Source organism: Notothenia coriiceps, unplaced genomic scaffold, assembly GCF_000735185.1.
Source record: "Notothenia coriiceps isolate Sejong01 unplaced genomic scaffold, NC01 NC01_scaffold00037244, whole genome shotgun sequence".
Lineage (NCBI taxonomy): Eukaryota > Metazoa > Chordata > Actinopteri > Perciformes > Nototheniidae > Notothenia > Notothenia coriiceps.
In genome coordinates, this window is record NW_011369945.1 from 27263069 (window position 1) to 27281988 (window position 18920).

At 38.3% G+C, this 18920-nt stretch overlaps 1 protein-coding gene across 1 annotated transcript in view; it reads right to left on the reverse strand.

Moving 5' to 3' along the window:
* Positions 1-18920, reverse strand: part of LOC104965135 (mucin-5AC-like) — a 32949-nt gene that overhangs the window by 6996 nt on the left and 7033 nt on the right. The window contains exons 13-30 of the mRNA XM_010794094.1: positions 17301-17438; positions 17046-17210; positions 16870-16964; positions 16658-16784; positions 16311-16566; positions 15412-15461; positions 15203-15306; positions 14132-14283; positions 13828-13966; positions 13641-13748; positions 13352-13531; positions 13015-13254; positions 12730-12886; positions 12402-12530; positions 12072-12222; positions 10484-10527; positions 10185-10358; positions 9562-10085 (exon numbers count right to left, since the gene is read on the reverse strand). Coding sequence (XP_010792396.1) covers positions 9562-10085; positions 10185-10358; positions 10484-10527; positions 12072-12222; positions 12402-12530; positions 12730-12886; positions 13015-13254; positions 13352-13531; positions 13641-13748; positions 13828-13966; positions 14132-14283; positions 15203-15306; positions 15412-15461; positions 16311-16566; positions 16658-16784; positions 16870-16964; positions 17046-17210; positions 17301-17438 — 2933 coding nt within the window. The remainder of the gene's footprint in view (positions 1-9561; positions 10086-10184; positions 10359-10483; positions 10528-12071; positions 12223-12401; positions 12531-12729; positions 12887-13014; positions 13255-13351; positions 13532-13640; positions 13749-13827; positions 13967-14131; positions 14284-15202; positions 15307-15411; positions 15462-16310; positions 16567-16657; positions 16785-16869; positions 16965-17045; positions 17211-17300; positions 17439-18920) is intronic.

Consider the following 18920-nt stretch of genomic DNA (forward strand, 5'->3'; position numbering starts at 1 on the left):
TATATCAATATCTATCACCATTGTAGAACCTCTTATGTTCTAGAACCTACTGACTCGAGTTGCAACTCCTGCATTACGTACACACTTACCAATGCACGGTCAACTTTTCTACCGTGAGCTTTACTCTCTTCATCAGGGCGCAGCAGAACAAACCACATCTGTTAAATATACAGGGTATCTTGTCTGTAATGTCTACCTAGCTATCTATCTATTTGCCTCTCTACTCCTTTAAACATGGATTTGTTTTGTGTTTAGATTGTGTTTCGGCAAATTTAGTCGTGAACATCGTTATAAAATATGAAGTACAATAGACGTTGTTTGGATACAGTAGACTTTCACTCTTCAGGTGTCTAATATAACCATATTACAGTAGGGAACACGCTAGTTTTGAGTGACAAAGCATACTATTTATTTATTGTAACTGGCAGAACTTTTGACTATCGCCCATGTAAAATGGGCACACCGCCAAATCCATATCTGGCCGCTGAGGACCGCCAAGATCACAATTACATTTGACTACGTAGTTCAACTGTAAACGCTCTGTATGACATACGCAGGTTTGGTATTACTTTACAACGGATCGTAATTTAGATCGGTTATAGGTCACGAATTATTAGTTATACTTACCTGGTTGATAATTTCCACAGGAATAAACACGTAATAAAACCAATTAAAACATACAAAGACGAGAAGACACTGTACAGAGGTACGATAATTACAAGTTTTTCGAGAAGAGTATGACCGGACACGACACCGTGGGAGAAAAGTGGGAGACAGACTTTGGCTCTCGGGTCAGACGGAGACTAACCAATAGAGCGGCCGACAAAACATTAACCAGTTGCGATTCCCATTATAACACAAGGGTACTGATGACCCACTGTGTGTAGTCCGTTAGTGGTTAATGCGATGTGTTCTCGGTCGAGTCCGTAATGACATTATACACTTTTACGACACAACTTCCCCGAAGTTAGGTACCCTCCGAACAACTTTGTAACCAGACAAAACCATCACGTACCATAAGTCGAACCTTCTCGTACCGATTTGTTGTCGCGAATATTTTAATGAGACCTGAGACCATAAAGAAGTCTAAAATCACCTGCTATTTCTACACACAGGGAACCCGAACTTCTGATTAGTAAAGAGCACTTCACTTCAGTACGGGACCGCACACTCTTCGTCGGACGTCACCAAAGTTTCCTCCCTCTCGAGAACAGATGGTTAACGTAATGTGATACCGGAATCGAGACAGTCTCAAGGACGAAACGACGATTACAGGACAAGTAAAACATACCAGTAAGTAAGTACCTTCCTAGAATTTCCAGGAACTCTTGAACATGACAATCTCAAACACAATCACTTCCGTGTGAACGGAGACTTTCCAAAAAATAGTTAATTTCGGTTCCCCAGCCGTTGGGGACCGGCGCACGGTCGTAACCGGCGCCGTGGCCATTGGTCACCGTGTGATCCTTTATTCACCTTATTCACACGTTATTAATAAATTTAACATAATAACCTAGGACTGCTCTTGGGCGGCGGTCTCGCTCAGATGGACGTCTTCACTTCGGTTACGTGCGTGCGTCCGGGGTGTGAGAAATTGAGGTCCACTTGAAAGACGGCGAAAGGAGGCACACGTCTCGACTAGCAAAGTGTGTCTCCTTCGTGAAGTGGATTAACGTCATTTGGGTATTCCTCGACCATGTTTACGGGCGTCAAAAACGCACCGACGAGAAATCAACTTTCGGGTCACCGCTAGACGAGTAGCTTTATATACGATGTTTAAACCCCGCCTGACCGGTAGACACACAACTTGAAAGACAGCCGAGGGTCTCATCAGCTCCTCCCGTCTTCGTTGTTCGAAGTCCAAAGTTATTGGTGTGGAAGGTGAAATCGAATTACTTACCTCTCTCCGCTGAGACAGAACCCTCCGGCAACGTAAATAAATTCGACAAGAAGACAAAGTGTTTTTATGTAGTGTCTGGGAGACAAAAAGACGAAGGAGCAAAAGTTAAGGTCTTTTGTATGTGTGCAAGGGAGTGACAGCGGACGGTTAGTGTGTGTTGTGTACGTGTTCGGGTGTGGGAGAGGAGATTTTAGGAGAGAGAGAGATTCCCTGTCGACTAGAGTAGAGTAGAGACGTACTGGGATTATAGTATTGTATCACACAAGACCTCTTAGTCGTCTTGCCTGGCAACAGGAATAATAATACGGCAAATTTCGTTAATAAATTTACACCATTTACACATTCAAAGCAACTGGTCCAGGTGTGTGACCGAGGGGGCACGGGGTTGTCGCTCCGAGGGGGGGGGCAACTATTAAGAGTTAGCAGCGTGCGACTATTGTTAGAAAAAAAATTTACCGGTGAAGTATAGTTTTTCCAACGGCTGGGGACTTAATTTCGCATATGTAGACACGGACTACGAAAGGTGTAAATAAGTCTTATGTAAGTTGTTTGGGACTACTGGAGATGACTGAACAAAAATTTCGGTTAATATATAAACTTATGTACAGGGTCTACACTACACGAATGTCATTAATTTTACAGTCCAATTTGCTAATAACTAGGAGTGATTTTTTATGTACGTGTGACAAATGTAAGTCCCAGTTTGTGATTAATCTTCGGTTTCTCTTTCTCTATCTATCTATCAATATATCTATCTATCTATCTCTCTCTATCTATAAGGAACCGCAGTAGACAAAAGGCGTTGCTATAGCAACACGTCATGTTTACGCTGCATTTTCTATGAGGTAAATATTACCCGCTGGCAGATATGGGTATAAATGGCAATTTATTTGGCGATTTTTTCAATCTGACTTCCTATTGACAATTTTTAACAACAGAGGGTGCTACATAACACACTTTCAGGAAAAGTCACGGACTGGGAGACTTTAATATGTTATGGAAAAAAAGTTACGTACAATAAAAAAACCGCTGCGGGTAAAATTTACCCGTTGGCGGTTCTAGTGTTAAATATGGCACTATATATATATATATATATATGGCAATAAATGCAGATTCTATGGACAATCTTGCACCAAAGATATTGATATTGAAGTGACTGTTATTTTGTATATATTGATTGTTGTGTTTTTTATCTTAATGTGTGCATATGTGAAAATGTGTCTGTTGATTGTGTATGTAGGATATAGATATCTGTATACATATCTGTATATTGTATAATTGTATTTTTGTATTCGGGATTGTTGGAAACGTCATTTCGATCTCTCTGTCTGTACACACAAACTGAAAGATTGACTTTGACTGACTTGACTATATTTGCATGTTCAGATATCGTGTTTGTACAGAGTCAAACCATTCACAAACTTTATAAAATGTGTTAAAATGCTAAGTTATTGGCACACGTACCTGGTGCATTGATTCCCCCTGTGTTATAACTTCCATTTGAACTCTCAAGTTTCAACGACTTCACATAAAGTTACGTATAATTGCATACATCCTCATAGTCACACAGAAGCCTTGACCTCAATCCCAATTAGATTTCCTTTTTTATTAGATGTGGTGTAATTGGCTATACGTAATATCTGTATTAGTTATTAACACATCCTGTTCAGGCTCCACGAAGAAACTCAGTCTGTGCTTTTTTATTGTATAACGCTTTAGGGTTTGAGTGGGTGGTTTGAAATGTAATATTGCTTTCACCTGACAGCTCATGCACTGCTCTGTGAAGGATTGCTTGGCAGTTTTCTGTCAAGTTTGACTCATCAAATCCTGTTAATAATGATATCCGTTCCATGCCAACATTTCAATTGATTTTGTTCCCCTCTTCACTCTCAACCTTCAGATAGGCGAAGCTTTACATTTGAAGCTTACCTAGTGCAGCGGCTTTAAACATCTCTTTCAGTTCGGCTGTCAGGGTGTCTGTAGGAAGTCTGAACAAATTAAGTTTCAAGAGTGACTGCAATGTTAACAACGTCGCTCCATCACAACAATCTCATAAAGTGTTGTTGCCATTTGGTGTTTCTGCCTTTTCATTATAAGACCAAAGAGTCCTATTAAAAGCTCTGTTTTGTTCTGCGAGAGGCTTTTCCAGACAATGATAGCACCTGGATAGAAAGGGCTGTCTCATCATGTATTAAAGAAGCCTGTTGACAGCCTTGCACGATAAGAAACTGTGATAGATGAGGCTTGTCAGGTAACGCATCTCAAACAACAAAGTCCACTCAGAAAAAAAGCAGAATCGGGTGGTTTTATCCACCAAACAGTCAAGTGCTCCTTTTCAAATTGAAAGAGATATAAACTAATGGTTTGTACAAGTAAAAAAAGCAATTCAGCCATGTTTGTGTTTACGACAAAGATGTTGAAGCATTTCAATTACAAATGTCCCGATCTGATCACGTGATCGGGGATCAGAGCCGGTCACGTGATTTTCAAAAGATCGGGAGAAAAAAATCGGGGATCGGGATTTTTAAAAAAAAATTTTTAAATACTTTTTTAAAATTTTGTATTCAATGTTACAAAACAAAAATGACCATGTTCAAGTCTTAAAATCATCCTGAGGCCTTAGTTTTGGTTTCAAATTACACAACATCATGTATGTGTTGCTTCTTTGGGGCTTGTTTTCATAGACCTGGTTGCTTATTTCTCTCAAATCTGGCAACAGAGTGGGCAGGGCGCAGTGTCTGATTGTAGCAGTAAGCTAACGAGTACTGATAAGCTTTATTTTGTTTTGATCCAATGCTGCACAACTGAACTGATCCAATGCTGCTGTGAAAGAAAGAAGCTATATCCATGTTGGATAGAATATCCAATTTAAATAAAAAAATAACCTTAAGGGACAACTTGAATGCTTTTTTTCCTCTTAATGCATTGCATAAAGATCGGATCGGGAAAAATCGGTATCGGCAAATTGTCAAAATCGCATTGGGAGCAAAAAAAGATGATCGGGACATCGCTAATTTCAATTCAGATCCGTCAACAAAAAAGTCCAACCTTGCAGCAACTCAGCTTAAGAGAGAAATCAAATAAATAAACGACAGATTTGGTTTACCCCCCACCCCATAATGCATTCTGTTTTTTATTCACATTTCACACTCCTTTGAAATACTATTGCCTCTATATCCTCCACACACCCCGCTTTTTTCTACTTCATACGATTGTGTCCCATCCCGTCTGTTGCCATGCACCGTGCAGAAGAACCGGATGAGACGGGTCTTTTGAAGATGAGAGACGAGCGAGAGAAATCGCAGTGAGAGGAAGCGTTAATGGGGCCCAGTGGCAATGAGCCGGTGCCCTGCGAGGCTTTGATCCCTCCTCTCCGCATCCAGCAGACTCCATTGAGGCTGCTGACATGTGTGATTTCCTGGTTGGGTTGGAGGATGAGGTGATAGTGCTTACACGCCAAAAAGAAACTCACTTGGCCTACATCAACGATCACAGAGGTGATTAATAGAGCTCAAACTCAGAGAGCTTTGGGAGTGTTCAACAACCCAGCAGGATAGAAACAGAGCTGAAGGTAGTAGTGCTGCAACTTACAATAAATCATTCATTCATTGGCTAATTTGAAGAAAAACAAAAAAAAGGGGGAAAAGTACACACATCCTTTCCTCAAGTAGAAGTACAGATACTCGTGTTTAAAAATACTCTGGTGAAAGTAGAAGTACTGACTAAACTTCTTTACAAGTCAAAGTAAAAAGGCTTTGAAATGTACTTCAGTAAAAAGTACCCATAACTAGCAGCTGTTTTAAAGAGTACCTGACCTCCCTTTATATTAATAGAACAATAATGTCATTGTTAGCTAATGAATGTTTCCATGGTGACCAACGGCAACATGACAACGTTTTCATTGGTCCCTCTTCTTTAGAGAAGACCAGGAAATGATAGATACACGGATCGTGTTCAAATCAATAGGCACGCAATGTCTCTAAATAATAATGATCACGCCACCAAACACACATTCAAACTAAAGGAACCAGCCTGTTTGGAAAATGAGAGAAGTAGAAAGTACAGGTATTTGAGTTCAACATGTAAGAAGTAGAAAGTACAGGTATTTGTGTTCAACATGTAAGAAGTAGAAAGTACAGGTATTTGAGTTCAACATGTGAGAAGTAGAAAGTACAGGTATTTGTGTTCAACATGTAAGAAGTAGAAAGTACAGGTATTTGAGTTCAACATGTAAGAAGTAGAAAGTACAGGTATTTGTGTTCAATGGGAGGCTGCAAGAATAGGTCATGAACATTGTGGATCTGTCGCTGTTTGTATTGTTCGTCTGGTCATCCAGGTGAGCTGTCTCTGGTTCGATTGTGACCCTTCAGACCAAAGAGCTCTGCCATGTCTCCTCGACTCGTGTTACACGCTCCCCAAAGGCGGGCCCTAACGAAATACTTCGCCTGTCAGTGCGTATTGCTACTGCAGTTACTGCGTCGTGGTCAGGCCTGGGAGACCCGCCACACTTTTCTCGGCCTCGATTGGGCTTCTTGGCCAGACTTGGACTTTTCGAGACGTGCCTGAACTTGGCCTCAAACGCAACCACACTTACTCCATTCTCAGGACTGACGGTTAACGAAGTCTTCAAGGGGTGGCTTATAGGTTATGTAACGTTAGAGAAACGTGTTGGCCAGAATAACGTTGTTTTGTTTTGCAACATGTGAAGTCTTTAGTCGACAGACGGCCTGCAGTAGTGTACTGAGTCGAGCATTTTTCGAAAAATTTATAGTATAGATAGTAGCAGCATTGCATTATGTAAAGGGAACTATTTATTTTGCTTTGGTGTTTTAATTTGTCCTTTATAGTTAATCGGTAGTGTCAGGAGAGCTTCAATGTAGAGTAAGTTATTGGATACAAACTAACTCTGCGTTAGTCGGGTTGTCGCATGATAAGGAGGTTACTTCTTGTAATAATAAGTTATGTGTTGTACAATAATATGTTACAACACTTCTATGATTAGACAGTATAGAAGTTTAGCTAGCAACTTGTCATTTCAGTACGAAGGTTTTAGTTAGGTGTGGTGTGACGGTAAGTTAATTCTTTTGGAGTCGTATGGACGAAAAAATACAAGAGAGAACTTCTCGAGTTCTCATGTAGAGTGTACTACATATTGAAAGAAAAATTTTAGAAATAGTTCGACTTCAATGAAAGGAAATGTATTATCCTACTCGACACCGAGTCACCCAGTCACGCGACCTGACCTTAGTTCACCCCCATCGTTCAAGCTCAAGGTGACCGAGTCGTACAGGAAACACAGGGACTCTGGTGAAGTGGGGTTAACGAGGACACCCCTTTTCGCAGATTGTTCACCTGTTACATTATTAATTATTATTTTTTACGTTCTTAATTTGCTTTATAATTCAAACTAGGGTATTCCCTTGTCCTCACCGTATTCATCGTGTGTACGACTTCAATGTAGAGTAACTTATTGGACTATTGGAGGCAAACTAACTCTTTCGTTATTGGGGTTGTCACAGATAGAAAGATGTGACTTGCGTAGTAGTGAATACTATATAGATAACTTATGTACCCAAACCCTTTTAGCGACACGAAAGAGTATGGACGACTCTCGAGCACGGCAGTAAGAGTGGAACTAAGAATATAGGCACTTAGTATAAGGTCAGGGGTTTCTTCGAGAATTTCTTAGACGTAGATTCGAACTTGCAATGGAGATGTGATTTTGTACGTTAATAATTTTGGCCTAGTTTATCGAACTACATAAGAGTAAAAAGTAAAAATTTGTATTGCTCTAATTAGACAAGATTTCTTGTCCTAACTTTCAGTCTAAATATAAACCAGACACGAGCGACATGTATCGTATAACATTAATAGGATCGATAGTCCTTTATTACGTAAAGTGTAATTTTGCGTACGAGTCACCTAAGGAGTTTGTTGTTTTATTTAAAATTGTTCTCGTTGACATAATCTGGCACGAGACAGTCATGGTTGGAGACACCTGTGCTTGAATAACTGTACAATAAATTTGTACTTCGTAGTCAATTGAGTTATGGTAAGGAGTGAATCACCTATAGACTGACGCGTCGAAGTAGAAATTATGTAGTCTTTAAGTATGCTTCTCCAAATAGAAGGTCGAAAGCCCCTATGTATAGGACAACCCTAGAAGTGCGCCGCTCTTATACATTGCACGTCTCGAACCTCAAGGACGAATCGTTGTACGTGCAGATAGTTTCGAGTGTTACGACCCAGCATGAGAAACCATAAGTCGCATAGGTGTGACCTTATTTTGGTGTGTCCCGTTCTAGAGTGACAGCGAGAGGTGCAGTCCGAAAGAAAACTACCACGGGTAGTGTCTTTATTAGTACCCGATGATGTAGGTGTGTGTACAGTAAGAAAAACATTCATTAGGTGTTGTTATGAATAGTTATAAATGACAACCTGAATAGTAATTGTATATATAACTGTCAAATTTCTCTCTTACATCACTAAAAATACTACACACGTTGTACGAAACTGGGAAAGTAACGGAGTCCCTTGTACATTATAAATTCATATGGTTATAATTACAGTGTAATTGTTATAAACTATCAAAGGGTTTCAACGTAATTAATAGTAATCAGATAGATAGATAGAATAGGTAGGTAGGTAGGTAGGTAGGTAGGGTAGGTAGAGGTAGGTAGGTAGTAGGTAGGTAAGGAGATAGATAGATAGATAGATAGATAGATTAGAAGATAATAGGATAGATATATGCAGATAGATAGATAGAATAGATAGATAGATAGATAGATAGATAGATAATAGATAGATAGATAGATAGATGATAGATAGATACGTAGATAGATACGATGATAGATAGATCAATAGATAGATGAGTAGATAGAGTAGGTAGGTACGGTAGGTAGGTTAGGTAGGTAGGTAGGTAGGTAGGTAGGTAAGGTAGGTAGGTAGGTAGGTAGGTAGCGGTAGGGTCGGTAGGTAGGTAGGAGGTAGGGTAGGTAGGTAGGTAGGTAGTAGGGTAGGTAGGGTAGGTAGGTTTGTGTAGGTAGGTATAGGTAGGTAGGTAGGTAGGTAGGTAGGTAGGTAGGTAGGTAGGTAGGTAGGTAGTAGGTAGTACGGTAGTAGGTAGGTAGTAGTAGGTAGTTAGGTAGGTAGGTAGGTATTTACTAAACAAAAGTCTCCACCCTTCATCACCTCATGTTTATGAAGAAAAGACTCTCTGAATTCATGTACAGAGACCATAGTTTGAAATAAGGTTATGAATAAAAAGTTGTTGAAAAACTGAAACTGCAAGAATGTGAAAGCCTTGGGTTTATGGACATGAAAGATGGAATAATGTACAACTTTGAGTTTATGGACATGAAAGATGGAAAGAATGTACAACTTGTGTTTATGGACCCATGAAAGGATGAAGATGTACAACTTGAGTTGTATGGACATGAAAGATGATGAAAAATGTACAACTTTGAGTTTGTGACATGAAAGATGAAGATGTAAACTTGTGTTATGGACATGAAAGATGAAGAGTTTTCGTACAATTTTTTATGGACATTAAAGATGAAGAATGTACCAACTTGTGTTAGGACATGAAAGATGAAGAATGTACAACTTAGTGTTTTATGGACAGAAAGATGAAGAATGTACAACTTGAGTTTATGGACATNGGTAGCTTTAGTGCTGGGATTTTCTATGTGTATTGTGGTGGGTTTTTCGGTAACTTTAGTGGTTGTCGTGGGTTTTACTGTGATTATGGATGTCGTGGTCTGTTTTTCTGTTATTGTGGTTGGTGGTTTTGTGATGGTGGTGGTAGTGGTGGGATTTTCTGTGGGTGTTGCGGTGGGTTTTTCTGTGGGTGTTGTACTTGTGAGCTTAATCACAGGTTCTGTTAATGGCGTTGCTTTAGCAACTGTATTCGTAATAACTTCAGGGGTTGTTGTGTTGGGCTTTTCAGTGACTATAATGGTTGTGGTAGGGTTTTCTGTGAATGTTGATGTTGTGCTGGATTTTACTGTGACAGTGGTAGCTTTGGAGCTGGGTCTTGATGATAGAACTGTTGTTTTAGACCTCGTAGAAGCCATCGGTATCGAGAATGTCGTAATCGCTGTCACAGCCTCAGTTGTGACACTTGGATGATGAGACGTTTGTGATGTTGCTGTGGTAGGATGTTGTGTGGTTGTTCTTGATTTTTCTGTGATGGCCAAAAACAAATTGGATTTAATCATAAGGTTGACTTTAAAAGGTTCAAAATATTTTTATTCAACACCTATTCCTCTCAAAAGTCTCTTACCACTCGTAAAATTAAATGTTGTGGATGGTGCAGTTGTAGGGCAAGTCTCTGTGGTTCTGATAATATTTCCTTTTTCTCCACAAACAGCCTTTAAACAGGTTCCATTTCCATCATGTGTCTCATAGACAGTCTCTCCATACTTGTAAATATGCCCGTTATAGTAACAATTGCAAGCTGCAAAACATTTTTTATTAAAAGGATTATCAAAATCTTTTATGATTTAATAGATTCATACAATTACCTTTCTCATTAAACTTTATTCTGTGATCAATTAAAGAAGTGGTCATAGCAAAACTTACCTAGATTATCATAGTAGCACTTCACTTTTGTTGAAGAACATTTACTAAAGGTAAATAAAAAAAAGAATATGTTTAAACATAATACATTAACATAAAGGCAACCATTTGATATTGGTGCACAGATCTTTTCTGTTTTTTCCTTCCCTGCCCACAGGTTTGGTATCTTGTTAACCAACAATGTGCCCAGCTGGAAGAAAACGCACGTTATGGCATGAATGTAGGCATCGCCAATTGTGTTCTATAAACTTTATTTTATGTAAGAGAAGTTACACTAAAAAATGCTATTTATTTATGCTTTTCTTTATTTTTCTCTTTTAGTCTTCATTTTATTGACCAGCTAAAATAAGATAATGTCGCCAAGAGAGAATAACAAGTTAGCCTATACTGATCTTCTTTATTAACTGTACACCAGTGATTGTATTAACAGCCATTTGAAGGAGACGTTTATCTGTTTTATGAGCATTTTTTAATTGCCGTGGTGCGCACTGTGAAGGTCCGTGATGTGATTTAGACATGGCAGATCCTGTGTAAATAGCTGTCCTATTAATAATAAATAGTTATTCCAAACGTGTACCACAGCATGAGGCATGCCTTTAATAGTACGCACAGTTCCATACAAAAATTGCCAATGTGTCTCCATCCAAAACACCAGGTCTCCAAGGCAACAAATACAGATGCCATTGTTTAAAGGGCCTGACCAAAGTACTGATTAGAGCTCCTCCTTTTATATGAAAATAAAGGTACATGTGAGGCTGTGATAAGCAACATGAGATTGTTCCTGATTTTATGGCAACTTTTATTGTTCCCTAAAAACAAGAGAAGTATTTGAGGATAATGGCTATTTTATAATACAAAGGTTAAGCAACTCTTTAGTAACACAATTAACAGACAACACGTGACAGTAGGATCTTCAACTTATTCAGAAAAATGATTTTACTTCAAAGAAAGAAATAAGAAATAATTGCTATTGCTGAAATAAAGTAATTTTACATAGTCACTATAGCTAGCTCCTTCATACATCCAGGCCTTATTTCAACCATCTACTCTAGCACATGCACTACGCTCGGCATCAGCCAATAGACTCGCTACTCCATCACTGCGAGTGGGACCCAGCTACCCCTCAAAAACACGCCTGTTTGCTATCCTGATTCCTAAATTGAGGGATGAGCTCCCCATTGACATCAGGACAGCAAAAACTCTGCATATCTTCCGTCGCAAACTGTTTACGCTTCTATTTCGACTGTACCTTGGAAATTAAGTTATTGCTGAAAAAAAAACTTTAGGTAACTTTAACTTAGGCCTTGTATCTGATTCACCAGCACTTACTATGGTATAATCTTGCTTGAATTAAATATATCTGCACTTTCCTTGTTGTTCCTGTTTGTTTCTTTATGGTTTTTGCACTTATTGTAAGTCACTTTGGATAAAAGCGTCAGCTAAATGATATGTAATGTAATGTACGTCTGAACAGCATGAATAAATTATATTGTGTATATTGCTGCCTTATGCTATCTGTTGTGAAAACAGTTCAAGTGATATCATTTACTTTTGCACCAATGCATCATTAATAACATGGAAAGTGACTTACCAGTTGTGACAGTTATCTTTTGAAGGCCAAAGCTTCCCTTCTTCATGGTGATTCCCTTCGTCATCATAACAGCCACATTCCTTATTTGACACACACTTCATGTCATCCTCTTCGAAATAAGGTCGTTCAGACGGGCAATTTGGATAGCAGCCTTAAAAAGTTAAATGTTACTGTAAAAAATGCTGTACTACCACACAAAAGGTACATATTGGAACTAGCCTAAACCATGTTAGAATATTTGAGTGGTGAAACTGTATGAAAAAAACAAATGTTCAACTCTGTATTTACAAACTTAGAGATACATACATTTTTACTTTCATTTCTACCTACCTTCTAATGCTGGAATGTGGTTGAAGCATTCTCCCGAGGGATTTCTGCATGTCTTCATACATGGTTTTCCACAAGGCTTATAGTGCCATTCACACTCTCCATCAGGGTTGTAAAAATCACAGAATATAGCTAATGAAACAAAAGAAAATAGAAAAAAAATAATAACAACGTACAAGAAAAGATTACTATACTGTATAGTGAATCAAATCTTTAAAAGGATATGAGAGTCAGGCTTTATTTGTAAATTCAACAATTGAAACGACAAAGGGGATGCTGACAAAAGGTGATGCAGTTCATCGTCTCACAGAAACACCAATAAAACACTTACGGCAGATTGTGGGAGTTCTCCATCTCACACACGCTCCGGCCTCGTTACAGGCTGCTGCGTAGGCTGCGACGGCAGAGCAGAAACACTCACAGTCTCCTCCTGTGTTGCAGGAACACGTGTCTCTCACACAGGCGTCATAATATTTTTTTCGATCCACCTTTTGAACAAAGCAATTGTAAATGTAAGCACACTCTATCTATCTATCTATCTATCTATCTATCTATCTATCTATCTATCTATCTATCCATCCATCTATCTATCTTAGTTAATTGGCAGTTCTCTTACCTTCGAATGGCAAGTAGCAAATACTTCATTATTGATAATATCGCAGTGTTTTGATGCCCATGCCTTCCTGTATGAGTACATACTGCAGGGATCTTTTGCTGTTTTTGCATTAGGGCAATTAGGTGACACTTTCCAGCTGTTTCCGAACTCAAGGGCGTCAACCACAGCTCCTTTGTTTCTGGTGGTAAAATCGTTCTTGATATTTCCATCGTAATTCCCACACAGACCACAGACTTTTCCCTGGGAAAAGCGAGATATGGTTAATTTATATTGTTGCATTAATGAGGGGGCATCCTTATTATCATTTAGCCGAACAACTGTATATCTCGTCACCCACCTTGAAATTTGACTTGAGTTTGATCATGAGTGTTGTCCTCTTATTCCACATAAGAACAAGTCCATTCTTTGCCTCAATGACAAGATAAATACCCATAGTGTGGACCTTATATGGTATGTCTTCCCCTTTGCTTTGTTTGATAACTCTGACACTTTCCTCTGAAAGAATGATTTCGTTGTTCTGAAAAAGCAAAAGAACATACTCTTTTGTAATTCTTCAATGTTATTTTCAGTATTTAAAAAATGCATTTCAAATGTATACCATAATAATGAAATATAGTGTTAAGTACCCCTAAGTAAAGCTTGATAGCAGTGGAGCAAATGGTTCCACTCCCACCACATGGGATGCTCTCTGTTAGGACCCTAAAGGTGCCATTCATGTCTTCTCCACAGTAATCCTGCAAGATATTGATGATTATATTACAAGACAGATTTGTTTGACAAACTGATAAGACTGAATATAGGTCAGTGCAATACCTGAGTGAAGATGTAGCTACATTCCCCATTAAAGGAGAATTTCTTCTCATCAAAAGTGATGTAATTGCTATCTCCATATATGGTGCAGAATCCACCACACTCATGATCTGTACATGTCCATTTTCTGCTTTTGCAAGTACTATAGGTAAATGAAGTTATGTTAAGTTATATATCCGCAAAGACATTTTAAGACATTAATGCATTTTTTTTCACCAAGCCAGATATATATCATGCATAGCTAAAAAAAAGACAACAGTGAATTGACACAGCGCTATTTTAGTATGAAAAGAATGAAAGGACTCACCAGGTATTGCAGTTTACAGTGACATTCTCTCCAGATTGAAAGGACTTTCCATTATGTGTGCAGGGACAGTTCTGTTCCTTTATGCAGTCTCCTTTACCATCAAGCGCCAGGCCGGCTGGGCATACACAGCCTGACATACAATGTGTATTGGCCTATACAATGTAACAGCAAAGTATTTAACATGTCATCCTGCTGCTTTAGGACACATTTATAGAACATTTGGTAACACTTTCCAAGAAACTCATGTCTATACAGCATTCAATATCATACTTAGTGCAGTAAAATCTGATTTTGGCACCTTATACTTAGTTAATAAGTAAGCGGAAATATCGAAAATATTCATAACGATATATAACAATAGCCATCGCATATTAAAAAGCATTTTATAAAGTAACATTCTGTATCACATTACTTCATAATTGCTGCTCACTCACTGGATTTACTTGTCTTGCTATTTTTTTATCATAGTTTATTCCAATTCCCATAGTTTGAATCCATTGTATATATATTTTTAATTACATAATGATCATTGTGATAACATTTGTTTAGTTTCAGATAATAAAGCATTGATGAGTCTTTGATTATCTGATTATCTTCGTATTTGTTAGCCTTTACTTGTAGTCAGCACACGCAGCTAACAATTATATCATGATTGTGTGCAACCTTATACAGATGAAGCTAAAAGCATGTTATTGATGTTTGTAAGACAGTATTCCTTTTTCAGAAACTTCAAATCAAAAATGTGGTATCATACATTAGAGCAGTTCTCTATCAGTCTTTATAACTGGCTAAGGATAATGTCCTGAGTAACCCAAGACCCAGATTCTTCTCTTAAACATTGATTAACCCGAAATACTAAAGTATAATGATACTTGACCCAGACCCAAAAAAATGCTTTAAAATGTGTTATTATTACTAATCCTGTTTAAACCTATTTTAGTAGTGCTTATATAATTATGAACATACGGTGCGAAAAAAAACCCTGACCCATTATAAGTATATAAAAATGCATTATAGAGATGGTAGTCATAGAATATTCAACAGTAGTCATGAACCACAATATAATCTTACACATGTGTCTGTGTCCAGAGTCTGGCAGCTCTTTTGACATTCGGATCCCTTCTCACGTGGCTTTGAGCTGGAGCAGTTGAAGTAAACCATCGGCTTTTTGCATGCTGATGACAATGATAGTGTGTTAGAAATTACACCACTGAAGGCTTGGTGTAGCTCATAATGTGCTTTGCAACAGATGGAATATTAAGATGAGTGATGGTACCTACATTCTTCTGTATGTATTCCTTTACAATTCAGTGTTCCACTAAGGCACACGCTGAAATGTATAGAACACACAAAGTTAAAACTTGCTAGTTTCTGCTCAATTTTTTGTTAATGAAGAAACAGTGGTTTACGACAGTGGTCCCAAACATGTTTGGCCTTTAGGACGTGTAGTTCTCTTATGTCCAAATCAAGGTTACACACTTTGGCTAACTTGGTTGTCCAGGAAAGCTGGTGACTATTTAGCACATACTGAGCTGACAGGTCAAGGGTTTGGATTTAGGGATAAAACCAAAGCCTTGAGAGAAAAAAAACAATCGGTCAAACCCAGATGTCCACTGAACCAACACAATTAAGATAAAAGTGCAAATTCAACTGAAGAAATATAAGGTATTGCAAGCATTGCAATTACAAACTAAAAACCAACAACATTAGATCCAATACATCAGAAATTAGAACAAATGTAGGCTTACATAAACTGTATTTAAAGCATAGCATGTGAATAGTCAAAATAATTAAGAAAAAATAAATAAAAACATTAGATTCATGATTTTTTGGGTTGCTATAATCTAGCTATGGCTGTTACAAGCAGTAGCCTACTTCACTGCTACAAGACACTGTTGGTTAATGTTCACTTTCAGTGGAATCAAATGTTGCCTTGTAGCAACTGTTTGGATCTTTGCAAAAAGCACTGGAGGACCTAAAGGGACTGCCATGATGTTCAAGCGATCTACTTGTGGGAAACTGCACTTGTAAAATCAAAAATAAACCCTGCGCTAGATAAACATTAGACTTTAAAATATGACAAATTGGACCCATCAGCTTACTTAAAACAATAAAATAAAAACAATCATACGAAAATATTGTTTTGCTGGAATATTAAAGGACATTTTGAAATCCTCACCAGGTTTTTCCATTGACTGTGATAGACTGCTTTGGGTGCACCAGCGTGTCTCCCACCTGGCAAGAGCAATGTGAGGCTGGCACACACTGATCCCGGTCATTCAGGAAAGTTCCTTTGGCACAGCCGCAGCCATCCATTGGGGTAAACTCAATGCCACAAGTTAAGTCTGACTGACTAAGAGAGCGGCAGGTGCGACGACAGCTTGTCATTTCGTATTCATACACAAAAGTAGCAGGGCAGCCAGTTGCGTAGCGCTCTTTTCAAAGGAAACAGGTTCACTTGTTTAAATATTATAAATGAATAAGGATTTTTTTTATTTCACATTTTAAAGTTTGGGTTTAACTTACGGCAAATGGTGTTCCTCCATCCTTTGAACAGGATGCCTTCAGCAGCGCATGCATGGACATAAGAGGATATAGCAGCACACATGCACTCCTCACTGCTATGACCGGCACAGGTGTCATAAATACAAGACTGCGGAGAGAAATGTTAAGTATGTAAAATAACCCTAACACATGAACACATAGATTAGACTGCAGACAAAACAAGATCTGCTTACTTCCTGATAGTCTTCTGGGTTTATTTCAGAATGACACTTTGCAAAAATCCCTTTTGGGTCTGACAGCATCCCACACCAGTGCTTGGCATAATTCTCTACAAACACAAATAAACATATTTATTTGGTTACATTGAGAAAATGATATTGAAATATAAAGTACTATGTATGTGACCTACCTTTGTCTATGCTCGATGTGCAGGGGTCCCCAATTATGTTTGTAACATCTGGGCAGCTTGGCTTAGTCTTCCATGTGTTGACAAATGTCGACGCTGTTCCCTCAATCAATCCATTTGTGGTTCTGAAGTCATCAGCTTCCACATCATTAAAATCTCCACAAAGACCTGGACAAGATATGATTCCTTAACACTTAATAAAACATTCATTGCAAAATGTGGATGTTTTACACTATTACTATAAGAAGTATAACAAACCCATGAGTTTTCCTTTATTTCGAACACTGGCTTTGATGTAGACCTGCATAATGGGTTTTAGCTGAATCTCAAGATCAAGCCCGTATTTGGTGTGGATTACAATGAAGAATGTCGATGGGCTGAAGACTGTTATGTCATCTGCGGGGGGGAAACACACGTTTTTCATTATGAATAAAGAGACTGTTTAGTTTATTTGAGCAAACTTAATTATATGTAACACTGAAAAAACTGAAAAGTTGAGTTTAATTAAATGTATTATGTCAACACATTTCACAAAACTGTATTAGGTTAGGTGAAAGCAATTATATTAAAGGGGACTTATCATGCAAAATGCACTTTTTTATGTCTTTTATACATAAATTTGTGTCCCCGGTGTGTCACGGAACTAACACAGCGTCAGAAAAATAACACCTTCTCTCTTTTCCTCTGTACCCAAATCTCTAAAAACGGGGAACAACGGAGCTGATCCAGATTTGCGCCCGATATGATGTAATATCGGCAATGCGGACCCACGGCCCTATCAGAAACGTTGCTATCAGAAACAATGCCCGACTGTTTTGGACGTAATATGGTCTTTGTTTACATTAGCAAGCATCGCTAACACTCAGAGCTAACCTGTACTGGAGAGAGTATGTGTGAAGAAGCAGGAAATAAAAAGGAACTCACCTTGTGGTAAACCGGCAAGAGAAAAAACATTTGATACTGTTTCAGAAATAATCCTTGATGTGGTTTGGACGTTTCATCACGGCAGTATCTGCCGGTAGAAATCTCCCGCATGAGCAGGCATAAGCTCCGCCCCCTCTTTATTTATTTTTGTATTATTTATTTTTGTTAAAGCTTTATGACCATACTGACTTACTATCTCATTATATTGACTTACTATATCATTATAATGACTTAGCTATCTCATTATATTGACTTAATATCTCATTATATTGACTTAGCTATCTTATTATATTGACTTACTATCTCATTATATTGACTTAATATCTCATTATATTGACTTAGTTATCAATCTTGATTTTGGAGCACTCCTGAAAAGAACATTGTCATGAAGGTAGCATCTACTGTTAAAAAGGTAACATGTGAAGTAATGTTACTGGTATAGGCCTAATGTTAGATAGATAAACGTTAAATATAGCATGCACCGACCGCTGTTTACCTTCATAAGATATGCTAAAAACCACAGTTGCTGCTACAGTCCGAACTCTACATCAGATGTTCGGTTAGACTACTGCAGTCAAGCCAGCCTCCACTCGGGAAAACCTAGTCAAGCCAGCCCGCACGTGATATTGCGGTGCGCGAATATCCTATGAATTACGGTAGAGTCAAAAAAAATCATCCCTCTGTGTTTAGATGAGAATAAAACAAAAACTGTCCCGTATCAAAGACTTATTTCACTTCAGGGTGATAGCAGGACACCCCATCTAGTCACTCAGAAAAAATCAGGACATTCTGATGTACAGTTTCAAAATCATCCCTCTGATCTGATCTGATCTGATCATCTGATCATCTCATGTAAACACAGAGGGATGATAGCTCATATATGAGACTTCAAAGGTCTTTTATTTTGAAACTCTACATCAGAATGTCCTGATTTTTTCTGAGTGACTAGATGGG